The 21,626-nt window shown below is 55.0% G+C and overlaps 1 protein-coding gene and 1 long non-coding RNA gene across 5 annotated transcripts in view; one reads left to right on the plus strand and one right to left on the minus strand.

Moving 5' to 3' along the window:
- Positions 1 to 21,626, plus strand: part of LOC126935316 (uncharacterized) — a 342,634-nt gene that overhangs the window by 269,044 nt on the left and 51,964 nt on the right. The window lies entirely within an intron of this gene.
- The window catches only part of STARD10 (StAR related lipid transfer domain containing 10), a 40,769-nt gene that overhangs the window by 8,396 nt on the left and 10,747 nt on the right, over positions 1 to 21,626 (minus strand). For 2 of the 4 annotated variants that reach the window (XM_050756262.1, XM_050756264.1), the window contains exon 3: positions 18,850 to 19,169. In XM_050756262.1, coding sequence (XP_050612219.1) covers positions 18,850 to 19,169 — 320 coding nt within the window. Of the gene's footprint in view, positions 1 to 18,849; positions 19,170 to 20,082; positions 20,101 to 20,495; positions 20,821 to 21,626 lie in introns of those variants that run through there. The other 2 variants (XM_050756263.1, XM_050756265.1) reach the window with 2 other exon arrangements.

Raw genomic sequence — 21,626 nt, forward strand, 5'->3', positions numbered from 1 at the left:
TGCCCCTGGCAGACAGAACAGCCAGCCAAGGTGCAGAGGGAGGTGAGAGTGTGGCCTGTGGGCAGTGAATGAGTTCCATCTGGCTCAGTCTCCACGGTGTGGTATAGCCTATGACTCAAAAGGTACCTGGGTCTAGGTCTTCTTGGAAAAACAGGTGATTCCAGGGCTCGGTCAAAGAAAGTAAAAGATGAGCATGGAACATCTTCTTGTGCCAGGAAGTAAGCACATACTTACTGATAGAGATTTTGGACACCGGAACCAGCTTGAAGGGCTCTGCCCCTGGCAGAGTGGCCAACTCTTCAAGGTTTACCCAGGACTTCCCCAGTTTTACCACTGCAAAGTCTCACATCCTGGGAAATCCCTCAGTCCCAGGCAAGCTAGGACAGTTGGTCACCCTACCACGGGCTCAACCTGAGATAAGCTGTGTATTAAACTCAATAATGACCATAACCGATGATATTCCATTGACTAAAATAGGAAATCAAAGTCTATACAGGTATGAATAAACAAATAAATGGAATGTTTGATGAGGAATGGGGGATTTACATAGTTTCAAAGTAACTTCCCATCAAAATACTTATTAATTACAAAGGGAAAATGAGTCACTTCATAGTAGAGAAGCCTGGCAGATAGCACCTTAATCAAGTGATCAAAGGGAATATCATGAATCACAGGACAAGTTGCCATCAGGTGTTGCCTGGTAGGACGCAGTAAGGGGAATACAGATATCACTTCTGTGCTACCTCTGCCACAGAGACATAACATAAATAGAATCACAAAGGAACCTCAGACAAACCCAGAATGAGGGCTTGTCTCATTTTACAAAATAATTGGCCTGTAAGTGTCAGGATCATGAGAGTCACAGAGAGAACTACATTAGCCTGAGGACACTAATGAGATGTGAGTAACTGAGTGAATGAATGAAGGAACAGAGTGATAGGAGGAACACGATGGTGAGAAAAGGGGTTGAAGAAGACAGAGGCCGGATCCGGCATCATCACTAGCATCCAAACAGCCTCCTCAGCGGCCACAGGGAGCTCCAGGCACTGCCCCAGACATTCAACACGTGCTCATTCTTCACCCCAAACCTAGCTGATGGTTGCTGTTATCATTCCTGCACTGCACCATAGAAAACTGAAGCTTCGGAGATTCAGCAACTTGCCCAGATCATAGAGCCTGAAAGCAGCCCAGCAGGGACTCAAAATCGGATCTTCCTATCCTCTTAACCATCAAAGAGCACTCAAGCGTGGCTTCTGAGGAAACCAGAATTTCTCTAAATCCAAATCTGGATGCTAGTTGGCTTTGCAAATCTTCAAACATGGTATCCTGGACCATGAGTGTATGGAGGGGCAGTGACAACAAAACTCTGCTTCCTGGGTTAGAATCCAACCTGGGACTGCCTCTTCCCCAGCCAGGCTCAGTGCCCCCAAGGCCCAGCTGCAAAGCAGCTGAATGCACACTGTGAAGGGACCCATGCTGCCCCATCTTCCTTCCAGAGCAGGGCTGTTGTGGCTCCATAGGCCAAAGACCCACCTCTGGGACAGAGGACAGTGGGCGGAGCATGCAGAGTGACGAAACAGACTAGTTGCTCAGTGTAAACTCTGAGTAGCACTTTATCTTATAAAGAGAAACTTCAAAGGTTTCCCAGGCTAGTGGCAGACTCTTGTGGAGGAAGGCTGCTGCCCAGAGGGTAAGAACCTTTGCTGTGGCAGCACAGGTGAAGAAACTGAGGCAGGCCGGGTCGTGGGGGTCAGGCAAGTGTCCACAGGCGTCCCCCCTCCCCCCGGCCTGGCTCGTGCCTTTTCCACAGCCCCCAGCAGGCAGCACTGCTGCGCTAAGCAGAAGAAATTACATCCATCATTGTTCCTGCTGGTGGTGGTGGCCACGTCCCAAAGGTGTAATTCTAAGAGGCTTGGGAAGGGACAGGTGGTGGTGTAGGGCTGAGTCTCTGGAGAGCACCAGGTGGGCGGGCCCACAGCTATTAGGCCCTGGGTGAGTGAGTGTCCACACCAGGTGTTGCCCGTCAGGTGTTGCCTGGTAGGCCATCTTGGCTCGCCCCCGCCGCTGATAAACTCCCCCCGGAAACAGGAACCCAAGGGAGGTTGCTCCACTAAGGAGCCATGCTGGGCTTGAGTGCGTTTAAAACCTGGTGACAGCAGGGACCCCGACATTCAGCGGTATTACAGTTGAGAAAACTGAGACCAGCCGGGCGCAGTGGCTCACGCCTGTAATCCCAATACTTTGGGAGGCCGAGGCAGGCAGATCACCTGAGGTCGGGAGTTCAAGACCAGCCTGACCAACATGAAGAAACCCTGTCTCTACTAAAAATACAAAAATAGCTGGGGTAGTAGCACATGCTTGTAATCCCAGCTACTCAGGAGGCTGAGGCAGGAGAATCGCTTGAACCCAGGAGGCGGTGAGCCGAAATTGCGCCACTGCACTCCAGCCTGGGCAACAACAGCGGAACTCTGTCTCAAAAACAAAAAAAAGAAAAGAAAAGAAAAGAAAACTGAGGCCGGGGGAGCAAGTGACGCCAGACAAACTACAGGCTATGTCCCCGGCACTCCACTCTCCAAACCCCCTCAAGTTCTCAAGGTGAAAAACCAGGATTGCCCAGAACCCCTGGGGCCAGCACTACACTCCACAGCTCCCCAATTCCCATGAAGCCATGGTCAGAAGGGACTGGACAAGCAAGGAGCAGGAAAGACCCACACAGGCTTTGAGGCTGGCAATCCCAGGCTCAATCCCAGCTCTATCTCCTGGGCACGAGAGTTAACGCTTAAGAGTCTTCATTTCCTCATGTGAAAAATGGAAATAATAATAGCAGCTATCTTGTGGGGATGTTGTGATTAAGTGAGATAACACATGTAATATGCCTAGCGCACAGTAAATACTCAAAAATAGGCCGGGCACAGTGGTTCACACCTGTAATCCCAGCACTTTGGGAGGCCGAGGCGGGCAGATCATTTGAGGTCGGGAGTTCGAGACCAGCCTGACCAACATGGTGAAAACCTCTTTACTAAAAATACAAAAAAAAAAAAAAAAAAAAAAAAAAAAAATTAGCCAGGCGTGGTGGCACACACCTGTAATCCCAGCTACTCGGAAGGCTGAGACATGAGAATCACTTAAACCCAGAAGGAGGAGGCTTCAGTAAGCTGAGATTGCATCACTGCACTCCAGCCTGGGTGACAGAGTGAGACTGTCTCAAAAAAAAAAAAAGAAAGAAAAGAAAAGTAGCTATTGGCTGGTCCAAATGTAGTGAGTGATCTCAATTGATTATTCACAGCAAGTTACAGATCGAACTCCTTGTTCTACTGTTTTCCCCCTTCTCACTACTGCATTTGACTAGTCTTTAAAAAAAAAAAAAAAAAAAGTAGCTATTATTACTCCAGCGGGTTTCCATGAGTAACCACGCACCCTTCCACATGGCCAGGACTAGGCTGCACTTGCAGGTGTCTGCTGATACTGTGCACCCTGGGTGCCTCCCACGCCTCACCCTGCCCTGCCCTTCCATTCATCCTTTCACCATTCTCTGAAGCCTGCTGTGTGCCAGACCTGTGTGCAACTGGGTGGTGGGAGACCGGAGGTGAACTGGACCTGAGCCCTGCCCCAAAGAGGTCCCGCCAAGTAGAGTGGTAAGGGACAGGGACACAAAATCTCAAGATAGCATGAGCAGGGCTAGGAGAGGGGAATGCACATGAACTGCATGGTAGAGTGCGCCTAAGCCCAAAAGGATAAGGCCCTGAGCCACTGAGGGGCAGGGAAGTGCATTTCAGCAGGGGGACCAGTGGTGCAAAGGCCTGGAGGGTTAAACAAACAAGTACAGTCCAGGGTCCAGTGCCCAGGCTGTGTCTCACTCTACCCCTCACCTCTCTCCCACCCCCTGCCTGTGTTCTCTGGGATGCCTTGCCAGTGCTGAGCATTAGAGAAGGTGGACTCTCCACTCCAGGGAGGGGCAGCAGTCTCTCCCAAGACCCAGGGAGATGGTTGACCTGAGATGGGAAAGGAAGTCAGGTCCCCTCCATGGAGCTGTGTCCTGGCCTTGAGAGCCAAAGGCCCAGGCAGTTACAAGCAAACAGACACACAGACAGGTAGACCCAAGGCTAGTCCTCCCTCCAAGACCTTACATAGCAGGACGCCAATATCCTTGCCCATGGAATATGTGGAGCACACAGATTATCCCAAAGTCCTAGGAACCCAGGAAATGATCTATTCACTCAGAACCCTTCAGGTGACCATTGGGGAAACCTGGCTTCAGCTGGGCTCTGAAATATCCTACAGGCTGTGCTAACTTCTCCATACACTGCATTTCAGCAGATAGTTTTGTGACAGGAGTAACTGTTAAGCAAATCACCCTTTCCCAACAGAACCATATTCAAATGAGAGGAAGAGTTCCTGATGGGGTGGAGCACAAAGTATCAAATCAATCACAGCCCTGAACAATAGTCCCAACCTCAATAACCATTACCATTGCTCCAAATCACTGACCATTCAGCACCCTGCAAAGGAGACAGGAGCACCTGGACCATGGACCCCACAGGGGCTGAAATTTAGCTCAAACCACCTCTGCCAGCTGTCAAGGGCACAGAGCTGCATCCTTTGCAGATATTGCCTCTGACCCTTCCAACACCCCAGAGGGAAGCATTGCCCCCATTTTACAGATGCTGAAACTGAGGCCCAGGGAGGTACAATCCACACAGCTAACAGTAGTGAAGCAGAGAACCAGAGTCCAGGTGTGACTGACCCTACAGTGTCAAGACTTTCTGCTACCTTCACCAAGGGGCAGGACTGGCCCAGCTAAAACAAAACACCCTGGCAACTGGAGGCTGCCTTAGTTGATGGTTATAATGCAGTGCTCTGGACTGAGGCCTTGCTGACCAGGGAGGTAGAGCCCACAGATTCTTCCTCCAAAGTTCCTGACCCAAGCTCTAGATTTTCCAGAACCCAGTGCTGGGGCTCCAAACCTGAAGCCCCTGTTGCCTGCAGGCCCAGAGTTCATACAGCAGTGCTGGTCCATCTGTGTCAGACAGACCTCTGCCCTGCCATGTCCCAGCTGTGTGGACTTGGCTTGGGCAAAGGACTCTGAGCCCCAGCATCTCATCTGTCAAGCAGGGATAATCCTTTCCTCAGAGTGGTCCTGTAAGGATTAGATGAGACTGGTCCCTAAAGCCCTTGGCAGTAGCTGCCCCTCCTCCAGCCCCAGGCCCCAGCAACTTTCCCTGATTTCTCAGGCCCTGCCCTGGGGGAACACCTCCCACTAACCCCCAAAGGACAGGACATACAGGGACAACAAGGAACAAAGTTTAAAATAAGAAAAATGCCAAAATTCCTCCACAGCATGAGTGCACAGGGAGGGGGTGGGCAGCTCTCTCACGCCAGGGCCCCACACAGATGCCCCCTTCACCCTCACAGCCCACAGCCAGGCCCTGCCCTCACCATGCTGGACCAGGAGAGGAGGCTCTGAGAGATGCAAAGCCTGGCCCACAGCACACAGCAGGTCCGAGCCCCAGCGCCAGTGCCCCTCTGCCCTTTCTGTTCCCGCTTCTCCTCCCAGGACCCACTCACCACCTGCTGGCTTCAGGGCCCTCCACTGTGCCCTTCCCTGAGGTCCCCACAAGGCAAGCATCAGGCCAAGCTAATGGAGCACCTGCCCCTTGCCTCTGGGTTTCTGGGGTCCCCAAAATGGAGACCCCCAAGACCCTTCACTTTACACTCCCCCTGGCCCCCAAAAAATCCCAAGAGCTGTTCCAGGGCACAGACCTGAGGGTTCAGGGGAAGAGGGGAAGGAGAGAGGTCTGCTCAGTGCTGTCATGAGGGGTGCTGAGGCACCTCCTCCTCCAGCGCTGCCCAGAATGCTTTCCCAGGACTTCTCTCACTGGCTCCCTTCCTATTATGTCTTCAATATGTCTTCAAACTTCAGCCCGGCTGCTCCCTGTCCAGGCAGCCTGCCCTATCCCTAAACTCTCCAGGATGGGCTGGAGGCCACCCTTCCTTGTCTCCTAGACCCCCAGCAGCTCCCTTCTCAGCTCGCATTGTCATGCATTCATTTGCCTGTAATGCTGTGGCCCCTTGCTCATCTTGGCATCCTCCATGCCTTGCAGGGGGCCTGGCCTATAGCAAGCGCTCAGTAAGGAGCTGTTCCTGAATGGAGGGATAGGCAGGTAAGCCAACAAAGAGGCTGAGCCTGTGTGGGCTTCTCTGACTTTTAGAATGCCGGAGCCCTGGTCCGTGGCCCTCCGTGCATCTGTATAATTCCCAAGGAGGTGCAGCCATGAAAATCCCTGAACTCTTGTAGATCTCTATAACACAAGGACAACTACTATTACTACTTCTGCCATCATCCTCTTAAAAAGGGGTAAAGGGCTGGGGGGTGGAGGCATGAGCCTTCAGAAATACCAAGAGACAGGTTCAGGGGAGATTCTGGGACTTGCTTTAAGATCTTTAATAGTCCTGACAGTCAAAGAAAAGTAAAGTAAAATTGTACTGAGGTACCAATTTATGCTCAGTAAATTACCAAAAATATATAAAATACTCACTGCTTATCAGGTACTCACTGCTTATGAAGATATGGTAAAACTGTTACATAGTGGCAGCAAAAATTGGTTCCATTATTCTAGAAAATAATTTGGCAAATACTTTTTAAATCATAAAAATGATTTAAAAAGAAATTTATCTTTCTTTCTTTCTTGGTTCACTGCAGTGATCACAGTTCACTGTCCCAGGAGCTGGGACTACAGGTGTGCACCACCACGCCTGGCTAATTTTTGTATTTTGTTTTGTTTTGTTTTGTTTTTTGAGACGGAGTCTCGCTCTGTCGCCCAGGCTGGAGTGCAGTGGCGCGATCTCGGCTCACTGCAAGCTCCGCCTCCTGGGTTTACGCCATTCTCCTGCCTCAGCCTCCTGAGTAGCTGGGACTACAGGCGCCCGCCACCGCGCCCGGCTAATTTTTTGTATTTTTAGTAGAGACGGGGTTTCACCGTGGTCTCGATCTCCTGACCTTGTGATCCGCCCGCCTCGGCCTCCCAAAGTGCTGGGATTACAGGCGTGAGCCACCGCGCCTGGCCTAATTTTTGTATTTTTTGTAGAGATGGGGTTTCATCATGTTGCCCGAGCTGGTTTCAAATTTCTGGGCTTAAGTGATCCTCCCACCTCAGCCTCTCAAAGTGCTGGGATTGCAGGTGTGAGCCACTGCACCCCACCAAAAATGCATTTTTCAATTCAGTTCCCAAAATCCCAGGACTACAAATTTATACTCAGGAAAAAAATATAAAATAAGAAAAAATGTTATGTTATAATATTCATGAGTATATTATTGAATCTGCAATTAGCAAATTATACTGGAGAACAACCTGAATACCACCACCACCAGCAGCCCCAGTCGGGGTAAGAGTGACACATCACCCTAATGATGACTGCACACCACGGAGGGCGGAGGGTTCCCCCGAGCAGGGGCGGCCACTGAGCTAGCTCTGCACCTTCAGAACCCAGACAGGCCTATGGGGAGCAGTTGCCAGAAATGTTCCTGAATTAAGAATTCTGTAGCAATATGAGAAACTTTTTTTTTTTTTTTTTTTGAGACGGAGTCTCGCTCATCGCCCAGGCTGGAGTGCGGTGGCGCAATCTTGGCTCACTGCAAGCTCCGCCTCCCGGGTTCATGCCGTTCTCCTGCCTCAGCCTCCAGAGTAGCTGGGACCACAGGCGCCCGCCACCACGCCCAGCTAATTTTTTGTATTTTCAGTAGAGACAGGGTTTCACCGTGTTAGCCAGGATGGTCTCGATCTCCTGACTTCGTGATCCGCTCGTCTCGGCCTCCCAAAGTGCTGGGATTGCAGGCATGAGCCACCGCGCCCGGTCAATATGAGAAACTTCTACAGAGCAAGATTAAATGAATAAAACAGGATACAAACTAGTACCTGTGCCATGGTTTAAACTATGAACAAACTCTACACCTTTGAATGAGAGCTAGAAGGAACCAAGGAAAAGTTCTACTCAGGGAACTGAGGCTCCGGGTGATTTATATTTATTTTTCTTTTTTGGATTCTTATTACTGGTGCTACAATATCGTTTATACAAGAGATAAAAATCACTTTTTAAGAAAATTATTTTTTTTTGAGACAGAGTTTGGCTTTGTCACCCAGGCTGGAGTGCAGTGGCACTATCTCGGCTCACTGCAACCTCTGCCTCCCAGGCTCAAGGATTCTCGTACCTCAGCCTCCTGAGTAGCTGGGATTACAGGCGTGTGCCAGCGCGCCCAGCTAATTTTTGTATTTTTAGTAGAGATGGGGCTTCACTATGTTCGCCAGAATGGTCTCGAACTCCTGGTCTCAAGTGATCCACCTGCTTCAACCTCCCAAAGTGTTGGGATTACAGGCGTGAGCCACCACACCCAGCCTTCCTTTTTTTTCTTCCTAATTAAAAGCATTGCCCAGAACCCCAAGTCTTTGCTCCCCAGACCTGAAAGTTGTGACTCAGCTGGTTGGGGCCTGAGACTACCCGTCTGATGCTGAGTTAACCTGGGAACACTGCGTTGTCTGGCAGGGCTTGCAGGCACTGACAATGACAACTCTTTAGGTTCAAGGAAGGGACAAAGGGAAGCCAGAAATGCAGGTAGAGGAAGGGGTATCTAAGCTGGGCCCTAAAAGATGACCAGGAGAAGAGACGGCACCCAGATGAAAGGGAGGGGGAAGGGGCTCCCGGAAGAGGTGATGGCCTGAGAACTATAAATGGCCTGGACTGGTTGGGGGAAGGAAAGAGATCAACTCAGTGCCACAAGGTAACCCGGGTGAACAAGGACAAAGGTGGGAAATGGAACTGTCCTTTAGGGACCTGTTCATTCATTCATCCATTCTCAGCAAATGTGGATGGTGTGTGGCTCTGTGCCGGGCTCTGTGCTAGGAGGTTGGTATAATAAATTCACTGAATTCCATCCTCTGAACTACCTGGGAGGAGGGACAATTACGCCCATTGGTAAACAGTGGCTCAGAAAAGTGAAGTGGAGGAACCAGGTTGGAACCCAGCACTATCAAAAGTCCATCCCTGAGACTATTCCCCGAGAACGAGGCTCTGTTCTGTGTAGGACCCAAGGAATCAGGTGGGCCAGCACCTGGCCAGAGGAGGACAATCCCTGACAGGTCCATGCTGGGAGCTGGGGCTTTTGAGGGTGTGTGTGGAGTTGGGGGATGTTGGGGCTGGCTTGCCTAGAGCTGGCGTGGGGGTTGGAAGGACACAGAGCACAGTGGTGTGGGCCCAATGCAGGGTCTTCTTTCCCCATCTTTGAACTCAGTATTCCCACCTGCAAAATGACCAGACAATCCCTATGGCCCTCTCCTGTGAAGTGAAGGGGATCTGGCAGCAGCTACCTCCAACTCATCTTCTCCCCAAAAGTGGAGCCCCCGAGACTGTAGTGGAGAGTAGAAATGTTACCATGTCTCACCTAGACAGAGCTCCCTGAGCAGACTGAGCTAGGCCTTCTCTGCCACTCTCCATCCAGGGCTGAGTGACTCATCCCTGCTCTGCCTCCTTCCCCCTTCCCTCCCTAGTCCCCAGCAGCCTCCCTGGACCTCCACCCCCACCTCCACCTCCAGGCTCCAGAGCAGCAGGCCCAGCTCTGCAGCAGTGATGAATGTCCTGCTCCAACGACATCGCAGAGGCTGGCTTCCTGCCCTGTACCTCTCCACTTCTATCCTAGGGGGCGAGGGGGAGCCAGGCAGAGAAGGGAGAGCTGAGAAAGGGAGGCAGAGAGTGGAGGGCCTAGAAGAAAAGGGAAGGGGTAGGGGAGGCCAGTGGGACAACACAGAGGCCAGGGCTGACTTCCAGACATCAAGACAGGCAAAGACAAAGAGGGAAAAAGCCTCCCAGGGCTTCCCGGACCACCAGTGGACTGACGCCCCCCGAGCTCTGCAGTAAAGTTCCAGGCTTCATCCCTAATGGCCTCTGGAGCACCACACCCTGGGCAGCCCATAGACGTCTCCCCCTCCCCATGCTCAGCGCTGCCATAGCAGGCACAGTTCTCCCTGTGCCCAGCACTGCCATAGCCATAGTGGGCATGGCTCTCCCTGTGCCCAGTGCTGCCATAGTGGGCACGGTTTTCCCTGTGCCCAGCACCGCCATAGGGGGCATGGTTCTCCCTGTGCCTGGCATCACCATAGTGGGCAAGGTTCTTCCTGTGCCTGGCACCGCCACAGGGGGCATGGTTCTCCCTGTGCCTGGCATCACCATAGTGGGCAAGGTTCTTCCTGTGCCTGGTGCTGCCATAGGGGGCATGGTTCTCCCTGTGCCCAGCGCTGTCATAGGGGGTATGGTTCTGGACTTGTCCCTTATGCTCTTACTCTCAACCTCTAGCCAACTCTGCCCCTTGGATTCCACTCGGCCACGACCTTCCCAGAAGCTCCTCTTCACCAGCCCAGATAGGCCTCACCATCCTTGCTTGGATCCCTGTAGCCACATCCTCTTCTCTGGCCTCCTGACTTCCAGGCCACTCTGTCCCCTGTGGCCAGGGAGCTTTTTAAAATCCAGAGCTGATAATGGCCCTTCCCAGCCTGAAAGCTTCTGTTGTCTGTCTGTCTGTCTGTTTCTCTCTCTCTCTCTCTCTCTTTCTCTGCCATCAGGATAAAATCTAAACTCCAAAATGTCCTCCCCACCCTGGTTCTGGCTCTTCTCTTCCTCACTGTTAGCCCTGAACCCCTGCCACAGGGGGAGCCTATCTCCCTGACCAACTCACCAAGACTTTCTCAGTTTGTTGCCTTATCCTGCTGGGTCCCCGAGGCCCCATCCAAACACCACCTCCTGGAGAAGCCCCTGTACCATCCCCCCACCATGCTGCCAGTCACTGGCCTCACTCAGCCCCAGTATATGTCTCTGTCCCCACACTGCTCACAAAAGGCTGTCACTGTCTCCATGTGTCTCCCCATGAGGACTCGAGTCTCTTAAGAGCAGGACCCAGATCTGGTATCTCCAGGTGGCTGGCAGGATGGGTGGGAGGCATGAGAAGAGGTTTGTTGAGTGAATAAACAGCTGGGACAGGAACAACATGACCAGTAGAGACATTAAGGACAGAGTAACCTTAAGACACAGGAACGAAGTGACCAGGAGAGACATTAAGGACACTGCCAGTAACCATTAAGGGACAGGGGAACAGAGATAGATAGAAAACACACCCCAAAGGGAAGACCTTGAGTCCCAGAGACAGGCTTGAGGCAGCTGCACCCCTCTTGGTGCCTCCCTCTATCCCCTCTGGCATGCTTGAACTGGCCTTGATGCCCTGGGGCCCCTGGAGGCAGGACAGGGAGCTTCAGAAGGGGAAACCACAGCACAGTCAGAGCTGAGCCAGGGGCAGGAGCTGCCAGGAGACAGCTGAGGAGACATAATTGGATCACAGACAACTCTGCTTCTGCAGTGAGGGGGTGTGACTCACACACACAGAGTAACACCAGACACAGAAACACACATAGAGTCTCACACTCAGAGGCACAGGCGCACATACCTTCAACACAGATTGACTGACCCTGTCAGGTCCCTGTCCCAGGGCTGTCAGGTGGGTAGGAAGTGGGAGACGGGAAACCCAGCACCTGCCCCTGAGGAGCTCAGTGTCTGCCAGACTAAGGGCCACATCACACACACAGTCACCCACAATTCAGCTCCACACACGAAGGCTCCAACAGAATCCTCAATCCCTATCACATTATCTCATCCTTATGCACAACCATCATCTGGTATCTTATTTAGTTGTTTGCTTCTATCTTGCTTGTCACCCCTTCAGGATGTGAAACCCATGACAGCAGGGTCTGATCTGTGTGGTTTGCCCCTAAATTCCTAGATATGACACAATCCTTGGAACGTAGTATGTGCTCAATAAACATACTGAAGCAATGAATGAATGCATGCACGTATGCAAGTGGAGACACACAAGGGAACTCCATCCTTCTAGCTATCAGGCAGGCCTCTACCTCAAGACTCGTCACCTCCCTGGCAAAGTACCAGGCCCCAGCCACTCTGGCAGGGTCCAAAGATGGCAGGCACGGGCAGGAGATGATGGAGGGGATCTTGGGAAGCCAGGGGCAGATGGAGGTGGTAACACAAACCCCAAGGATGAGTAAATGGCTCAGGCACCAGAGGGGAGAGCAGAGGTGGCAGTCACCCCCTATATCCTATTGGGCAGCAGGAGGCAGTATATATGTGCAGATATTGCTCACTGGCCCCAGGACATAGGATTCGAGAGAAGCATCAGAGGTGGCAAGTACCTGCCTTCGGGGAGCCCAGGCTGAGGGGCAGGAAGGCAATGGTTATGCTAAAGCCCCAGAGAATAGCTCCAGCTGCCCTGTGCCACCTGCCCCAGGCTCTCTTTAATCAAAGATAGGTGACAAGAATCTACTGTGATTGGCATGGGACCCTCTGCTGCCCATGTTTTTGAGTCTCCAGGGACCCCAGGGCATCAAGGCCAGTCCAAGCATGCCAGAGGGGATGAAGGGAGGCACCAGGAGGGTGCTGTCTCAAGCCTGACATGTGGTCTGAGTTGCTTTCCCCCACCTGTTGCCAGAGCACCACCATCTGCCCAGTCAGGGGCAAAGATGAGGGGTCAGGGTTGAAATAAGGTTTCTATTCCCATCTATCCTCAGTGGCAACCTGGCACCCAGGCCAGGTCTCCTGCTCCTCGGGAACAAGCTGGAACAGCCCCGCCGAGGCCCCGGAGCCCCACAGAGCACTGGGGTCATGGCACCCACAGCCCTGGCTCCAGGTGGCCCGGCCAGGCATGGAGATGCGGGGGAAGAAAGAAAACCCATCTGTCTCCAGGACTCCCTTTCTCTCATCTCCTGAAACTTTAAAGACTCTCGGCTGGAAACTGAGCTGGGGCTCTTTAAAGTTTAAAAACCGGAGCCTGGGGAGCTGGGTGTGGAGAGCACAGAGCCAGCCTGGGGGCTGAGGGCTCCTCTAGTCCCAGCAGGGACACAGCCTGGAGGCACCCTCCACTCCACTCCGGCTCATAAGGGTTCCTGCTTAGCGCAGGCACTGAGGGGGCTGTACATCCGTGCCGTCCTGCATCCCAGCCTGCACAACACTTCACAGTGCGCACATCGCAAAGAGTTATGCTGTAACCATCATATCCTGTCCATGATCACTCCTAAGGCTCTCTGGATTCCATCCTTTGCTCCATTCCCCACAACCTGGCTTTAAGGTGGGCCTCCGCACCTCTGCCCAGACAAATAGAGCAGCAGCGCCCTCTTACCGGCTTCCCTGTCTAAGACCCTCCCCTGGCACCCCAGAGCCTCTAAGACTCAAGGCATGGGGCCTCGGTCTAGCTCTCTAATCACCTCCAGCCCCCTGAGTTCCGAGCCCACACTGAACCACCTCCCATTCTCCAAATGATCCGCCTCTGGGCCTTTGCACAGCTGCTGCTCTGTATGGAATGCTTCCAATGTGATCAAATTTGTAATCTTCATTCCCCACCCAATTCCAAAAGGATCACCTGAACATTCCTCTGTGCAGTTCCTTCCCTGACTCCCAAGGCTAATTTAGATGCCCTCTCTAGATTTCCAGAGCTCCTGTGACAAGTGTGTGTCTCAGCACCCAGCTGGGGGCTCCTTGAGGGCAGGGCTTGGATCTGATTGCCCTCTCTGTCCCCCACCTCCAGCACAGAGCCAAGCAGAAAGAGGCTAACGATGGATGCTTGCTGAATGTGTGAATGAATGAAGTCTCTGAAGACAGGCAGGGCAGATAAGGCAGCTGAATCCCAGGCATAGACAACTTGCCCAGGGGCACACAGCCAGGACTCTGGATCCTGGTGCTCTTTCCCCAGCATCCTCAACCCAACCCAGGCACCTCCTCCAGGAAGACTTCCCTCACACCTCCAGCCACCTCTGATCTTTCCCTTCTCTGAGCACCTCCAACCCAAAGTCTAGACACTAACTAACTGGGGTCATGCTCTCTGGGAGCCTGTTCCCTGAGGACAGCTCTGGAACTACTTCTTCCAGTTCCCCCCATGCCAAGTCGGAGCTGGAACCAGGCAGCTCAGTGCCTAACCCCGGATTCAGGATCCCCTTCTAGGGACCTCTCTGATGGCACAGACTGGCAAGACCTCAGCCACCATCCTCACTCTGTCTCCAGCAGGGCAGCCTCCCCTAAGGTTAGGACAGCCTCTACAGACCACCTGCCCAGCAACTTCCTGTACGGGGAAACTGTGCCCCATAGCAGGCAGAGCCAAGCTAGAGCCTGAACTGACCCAGTCCAAGGCCCTAAAACTAGATGAACTCGTGCCCCTGCCACTGCCAATAAGAAGACTGACCCAGAAAGGTGAAATGACCCCCAAAGTCACACAGTGAGCACTGGACTCTTGCCCAGCTGGGTCCCCTCTAAGGTGCCCTCCCACAGTGACACAGCACAGTGAGACCCATGAGTCCAATCACGTTAATAACCCGGTCCAAGGGAGTTGTGAGATCTCAGCCTTGGCGAGTCAAGGACCTAGGTCCTGATCTAGCTTCAGCCATGTCTGGCTGTTTGGCTGTGCACAAGTGAACCTGCCTTGAGCCTCAGTTTCCACATCTGCTTGATGGGATTAAGGAGACCTGTCCCACACACAGCCCTGACCCCACCTTCCCATGACCCTTTTGAGTCCCTGAGACTGGTAAGGGTGGAAAGGGCCTTGGAGACCCCTGAGCCATCTGGCATTTCACCAGGTGAGAGGGTGAGGTGCTGAGGGGTCACGAGCTGAGCACTGGCTTTGGAGTCTGGAACCCAGGTGGCCTGTGGTGTGGGGTAGGTGGACAGTGAGACAGGGCTGGGAGGGGCCACCAGAGCTTTTCCCAAAGGGGAAGGGGAGGAGCAGCAGGACAGGAAGTCAGAGGAGACAGGTCCCCACTGCCCAGCTTCCTGCGGCCAGCAGAGCCTCAGGCTGTCAGCCACACCCCCTCCCACACCTGCTCCAGGGTCAGGTCTCTCCTGTCATGGGCCCAGGCTCCTCTCAGGCCTCATTCCTGCCCCCAGGCTGCCTGTGCAGTGGGTGGAAGGTCACCTGGAACTGTCTGTCCTCTCTTCACCAGGGTCTGAAGACCACTGAGGAGATACGCAGGTCTCCCCTGCCTCTCACGCGGTAGGCCTCAGGAGAACACAGCATGTCTGTACCCAGGCCAGGGCCTCACAGGCCACGTCCTCTGCTGTCTGCCTGCTCCTAATCTCTCCCCCAGGGCCCCAGCCCGGGTGCTGAGTTCAGAGACTCTTGGAGCCAAGAGGGACCAATTGCACAGATGGGCAAGCAGCCCAGAAAGGGGCAGGAATGTGCCCAAGGTCACATGCAACAGCCAGGACTGGACCCCAGCTGGCCCTGGTTGAATGACTGACAGAAGCTCTTGGTCTCCCGTTTCTCACACCAATACAGGTGCCATGGGGAAGCTAACCTGGGCTTTGAGAGACCTGACTTCAGCCTCCAAGCTGCCTCCTGCCTTGTACCCAGGATCCATGTTCAGCATCTGTCCCTGGGACAGGGTCTGAACTCTCAGGAGGTGGGATCTGCCTCCTCTCCAGTATTCAGAGCACAGTGCAGCCCTGGGGCCCGGTCAGGCTGGAGGCCAGGAGGGAGGGAAGGGGTGGAGGTGGCCTCCAACAGCCCCTTTCCCTTTGTCCTGGCTCCAACTACTGGGCCCTGAGCCACAGTGGCTGCCAGGGACCTCTGGACCCGGGGAAGGGGAAGGGAGATGAGGAGGAGGAAACAAATCAGGTAGATAGCTAGGTGGAGTCCCACCCCCACCCTGGGATCAGGAGCACCGGGCATGTCCAGGGGGCAGCTGCTTTCCCAGCTCTGGGGACAGGTCCAGAGCAGGCTGGGGCAGGAGAGGGGAGGGAGAAAGGGGGGCAGAAGTTCAGCAAACACCTGTAGTTGAGTCCCAGCCTCCTGGAGTGACCCAGTCATCCCCAGGGATTCTGGCTCCAGACCTGCTGGGTGACCTTGGCAAGCCACTCCTCTTTGTGGGCCTCGGCTTTCTCATCCATCAAACAAGAATAAGATGATAAGAACACGGCGTCCTCCAGGCCTTCAAAGAGTTATGGATGGGGTTAAAGGCCACGGTGTTGACTAAGATGCAAGCCCATGCGGAGAGGGGCAGGGGCTCTGGAGCCAGGCTGGCATGGTTCCACTCTTGCCTCAGCTGTGGCATGACCTTAGGCAAATAACATTACCTCGCTCAGCCTCAGTTTCTTTGTTTGTAACATGCAGACAAGACTACTACTGCCCCAGACTAGCCTCAGGGCAAATTAGATGAGGGGGAGAAATGCTTGGCTCAGAGCAGGGGCTCTCATTTATCAGAAATGGGATTATCTGCATGGAACCTGGGAGTCCTGGAATCTTGGGGATGGGAAGATCACAGGCCTCTGTCCATCTCTCCCAGAGCTCCAACTAGCTGTGCTGAGAGGATGAGGAGCGGGGAGCTGGCACCTTGGGGTGCCCATAACCAGGGTCCCAGCCTCCTTCCTGGGTCTGGGCTCTGCTCACCTCCTCTCCCCACCCTCTCTCCATTGTGGGGAGCAAAGCTGGGGAGGCAGCCTGCAAGGAGAAGCAAGGAAGGAGCACTAGCCAAGATGCTGTAGATCTGGGTTCCAGACTCAGCTCTGCTGAGACAGCTGTGTGACTCTAGGCAGGTCCCTGCCCCTCTCTGAGCCCCAATATCCTCACCTGCATCCAGGGGCAGGAAGGGTATGACATAGGGATTACTAAGGGCCCTTTAGCACCTCCAACATCTGTTCAGTCTGAAAGAAAAGGAGGGTAGGGTCCTGGCTGCCCAGGAGGGTGTATGCCTGTCCAGAAGCCTATAACACCCCAGTTTTTCCAAGTCTCCGCCACCCACAAGGAAGGCCACCTGACAAGCCTGTTCTGGCCAAGAATGGTCTGTTGCAGTCAGCCTGGGCCCCAGACCCACCAATTCCAGGCCTGGGCTGGGCAGGGTTTGTTCATTAACCAAGCCAGATGGAGGAGGTAGCTCTGCCCTATTGACACAGAGGGTGGGAGTACTGGCCTCAGTTCAGACCCCTCCTCCCCTGACTTTCTGGAGTGCCAGCTTGGTAGGGAAACTACACTTCTCCCCCAGTGTGCACTGCCCACCTGAAGGCTTTCCCAGGTCACAGTCAGGCTCTTGTGAATTCCCTTCTCACCTTTCATTCAATTTGTCCCTTCGTTCTTTCCTTCCCTCTCTCTTCCACCAATATCCCTGCTCTAACTGTGTTGGATGCTGGGGACGCAAAGAGGACGGGACCTGAGAGGCTGAGGTGGGTGGATCACTTGAGGTCAGGAGTTCAAGACCAGCCTGGCCAATATGGTGAAACCCCATCTCTACTACAAATACAAAAATTAGCTGAGTGTGGTGGTGTGCACTAGCAGTCCCAGCTACTCAGGAGGCTGAGGCAGAAGAATCACTTGAACCTGGGAGGTGGAGGTTGCAGTGAGCTGAGATCTTGCTACTGCACTTCAGCCTGGGTGACAAAGTGAGGCTTCTCAAAAAAAAAAAAAAAAGAGGATAGGACCTGTCCCTGCTCTCAGGGAACAACCAGCGGGCACATGCCAACTGCCTTCCCCTTCCCTGCTCCTCAGGCTCAGACACAGGTCAAGGTCCTCTGGCCCTGGGCAGCGAATCCCAAAGTGGGAGACACACATGGAAACCCAGAGGGAAAGACAGTCAGATGGCCAAGGTGCAGACAGAGTCAGAGAAGAGAAGGGGAGGCAGAAAGTGCGAAGCAGATAATCCTGTGGGGAAGGACAGAAGTATATGTAAATGACTAAGACAAAGTGAGGCAGAAGGGCTTAGGGTCAGAGGGGAAAGGTCAGACATCTCAGGCCTTGGTAAGAGGCCAAGATACATGCCTGAGCTAAGTCTGAGAGTAGGCAGAAGGGGAGGGTGGACTCCTCCACATTTCCAGGAGGATAGCAGAAGGGAGAAGGCAAGGAAGAGGGAGGCGAAGGGCACAGCCTACTGCCAAAGCCCACTGCAGGGAGACCTAAGAGCCCTGGAAATGCAGCACCCACAGCAACACCAGATGTATTGGGGGCAGCTATTGAGGCCCTTAAACCAGAGTCTTCACCACCACCCCCCAATCTGGTCCTCTGGGGGAGGTGGGTTCCTAAGGTCCCAAACCCCAAGCCTGCCCTGCAAGGCAAAGAGAGGAGAAATGTGGGGTTGGGAGGAGCAGGGGAGATGGCTGTGAGCGACTGATGTGTCTGCAACTGCTCCCTATGTTGGCTTCCCTTGACCCCAGGCCCCTTCCTCCCCCAGCCCACCTGCAGCCTGGCTCTGTGCAAGGCAGGGGTATCAGAGCCCTGCCTTCAGGATCTGCCAGCCACAATCCTGAGTCCCTGCAGAAGACTGAGGGAGCAGCCACGGAGGGAGGGAAGGGAAAGAGCAAGAGCAGGGCATCAGGCAGGAAGGACTCAGGTCCTGGGCACCCCAGGGTGCAAAAAGCAGGGAAGGAGACCCAGTTCAGGCTGAGAGAACCAGGAATCAGGGAGAGAAGGGCCCAGTCTCCCAACTGGATAACTCAAGTCAGGAACCAGGTGGAGGCTTCCCAAGCAGAGGGGTCCCTGAGGGAGACCACTCTCCTAGAAGGGCCTGGCAGCAGCCCAGCTCCCTGGAGCAGGCAGGGGCATGCAGAAGCCTGGGTTCCAGCTGAGAGAGGCAGGTTGAGTCACTCCTGCTCTCCAGGCCTCGGTTGGCCCATCTGTGTGATGGGGCTTGGCCTCCTCCCGGTCCCTGGCAGGAGACTCTCTCTGGGCCCAGATACATAGTCAGGTGTCTAGCCCAGAGAGAGGACCAGGAGACTCCGGAAGAGAGGCAGTAAGGGTGCAGTGGAGGCTGAAGTGATAGTGGGCAACCCTACCTTGATCTTGTGCAGCGTCCGATCCATCTCCACAGCCTGCACCCAGACAGACACCCCAGCCTTGCTGTAGGTCAGGTTCCAGCCCACCTCGGCCTCACACTCTGACCGGAAGCTGCGAAAGTCTTGGTCATCGGGCACCTGGACACTCTCACGGCCCAGGACCGGCCGAGGCCCTTGGGGCTCTGTGGAGGCCGCCGGCTTCTCCATAGGGAGTGTGGGGAGGCCCAGGGCCCTGGCCCTAGTCCGGTTCTCCTGGGTCCTCCGCGGAGGCTCCGACAACGTCGACGCGGTTGCAGATGCTGACGCCACCTTCCTGGGACCTGCAAGACCGGTTTGGGGACGGGAATCAGCGAGCTGGGGGCGCGGGTGGGGAGCTAGAGAGAGGCAGGGGCTGGCCCCGGGGAAGGGCGGACGGGCGCTGGACAGCCTCGGAGGCCCCCTCTCGAGGAGCGCCCCAGACCCTTTGGGGCCGGCGTGGAGACTGCGTTTGGGACGCGGTGGCCGGCGGGCGCCCGTCGGGACCCAGGGACCGGCCGGGACCCGAGGGGAGGGACGGTGCGGGGAACCTGCTTAACTAACTCGCAGCGACGCCGGGCGGGCGCGGGGCGGGTGGCGGGGCGGGAGGGGCGCCCTCCGGGCCAGGCTGCTCACCTGTGCCCGCCGCTCCGCCAGGGCCCGCCGGGGCTGGGGTGCGAGCGCCGCCGCCGCAGCTGCCCGGGCGACCCGGGGCCGCGCGGGGGCTCTGGGGAAAGAGCAGTGGGTCCCGCCGCCCGGCCCCGCCCCGGGCCCCCGCCCCGGGCCCCCGCCCCGCGCGCCCCTCCCGGCTAGGCTGGGGGCTCGGGGGCTCGGCGGCCGCGGCTCGGGATTTTCCAGGCTGCGGAGGTGAAGCTGACTGAGCTGCGAGCCCCGCCCCGCCCCGCCCCGCAGGGTCCTAGCGCCGGCCCCCGCCGGCCCCGGGAGGGGACACGGCGCGCGAGGGGCCAGTCCCCAGCGGAGACCGGGGACGGGGTGAGGAGAGGTCAAGACAGAGTGGGCTTTGCGAGGAAGGGCCACGAGGTGCAAGAAGAGGAATTCTGGAAGTTGACTGTGAACCCCTTCTCTCCACCACCTCCCATACTCACAGGTACACACCTCTGCAACAACCTACAGTATTTACACACAGGCACGCTGTCCCCAGAACAACCCAGAGACGCCCCCACGCAATACCCCAGAGATCCAAAGATGGGCACACACCCCCATGACAATCAAGAGACTAACTCGCAGGGATGACAGCCCCACAGCAGCTCAGAGATGCCCACAGCTTGCATTCCCCCACCAAGCTAGAGGCACACCAAGCCTACACACACCCAACCCCATTCCCACTGGGCAGTGCAAACCCAGCAGGAAGTCGATCCAACCCACAAGGCTCAAGGTTCACAAGCTGGCCAGACGTAGGCAACATCTCCACCCCCGTCTCACTCGTACCTGGGAGCTTGAACCGGGACTCCCTCCAGCCCCACACTCTGGCCCTTATCCACCAGCACCCCTTCTCAGCATGCACACACGTGCGTGTACACACACACAAACATGCACGCATACACGCACACCTCCTATGGACTAGACTAGGCTCTCAAGAGCATCTGGCCCAGGGCTCTGGGCTCTCTTACTTCCCCAGGCAGAGTTGGCCAGAGCTCCATAGCTACCTGCACCAGGGCTCCTGCCATCCCTTCCAGCCCGGGAGGCTCCCCCCAGCCCCCTGGGTCCTAGTGCCAGCTCTTCCTCCATCTGCTCTGTGTGAACTGAGTCCAGTAGCTCAACTTCTCTGAGGCCAGGCCAGGGTGAGTGTGGCAGTCTGTCCCAGCGACTGTGGTGAGCTCCTCTGGATGAGCAACTAACAGGGCCCAACAAGAACCTGCCACAGTCATCCCGACCAGCATGCAGATGTCAGCCTCCTCCCACCTCCGTTCCTGTCTGTGCCCCACTGCCTCCTCCTCTCTGGCCCTTAGTTTTCCATTTACAGAAAAAGGGAATCAGAATGGATAACCCTAAGGTGCCTCCTAGCCTCACCAGCCTAGAGCTCTAGGATGGAACAGCTTTTCTTAAATGTGCTAAGAAAAAAAACGAGGAGTCGAGGATTTGTCACGGTGCTTCACAAATAGAGGTGTTTCTTCCTGAAGTGCTTAAAGCGCCGAGATGTTTGTAAATTAGGCCACATTTTAAAAATGAGTGGGGGTGAGCGGGGAGCTATGATGGCAAGTGACCCCAAAGGGCTTCCTGCAAAGTGAATCCTGGACAATGTGCTGCAGGTCCTCATGAGGCCTGTGTGAATGACCTTAGATCTCCAGGCCTCCCATCTGCAGTGTGGGAGGCACAGTCAGATAATCACCCATCCCTTCTAAACCACACTCCTGAAAAGTGTCTGGGAATGAGTGGGTGGCAGGGGGCTGGCTCTGGGCTCAGGATGCCCAGGCTCTGACTCTCTGCTATCTACCTCCTCTGCCTCTAACTCTAGGCAGGTCACTGCCCCTCCCCAGGCCTCAGCAGTTTTACCTGATACCCACACTGCCTGGGTGGGACACTCAGGCAGTGTGGGTCTCAGATAAAACCCAAAGGGGACCCCAGTAGAGCCAAAGCCTGCTTTGCTTTGTGAACTGTATCCTCTTGGATGTGCCATGAGGAAAAGAGGTGGCAGCACAGGCCTGGTGGCTCCTGCCTTTTTAGGGCCCCAATAAAACACACCTCAGCAGATAGCAGGCACCAGGGCAGCAAACCTCTCACACCCACCAGGTGTGTGTGGT

The sequence above is a fragment of the Macaca thibetana genome, chromosome 14, assembly GCF_024542745.1.
Source record: "Macaca thibetana thibetana isolate TM-01 chromosome 14, ASM2454274v1, whole genome shotgun sequence".
NCBI lineage: Eukaryota > Metazoa > Chordata > Mammalia > Primates > Cercopithecidae > Macaca > Macaca thibetana.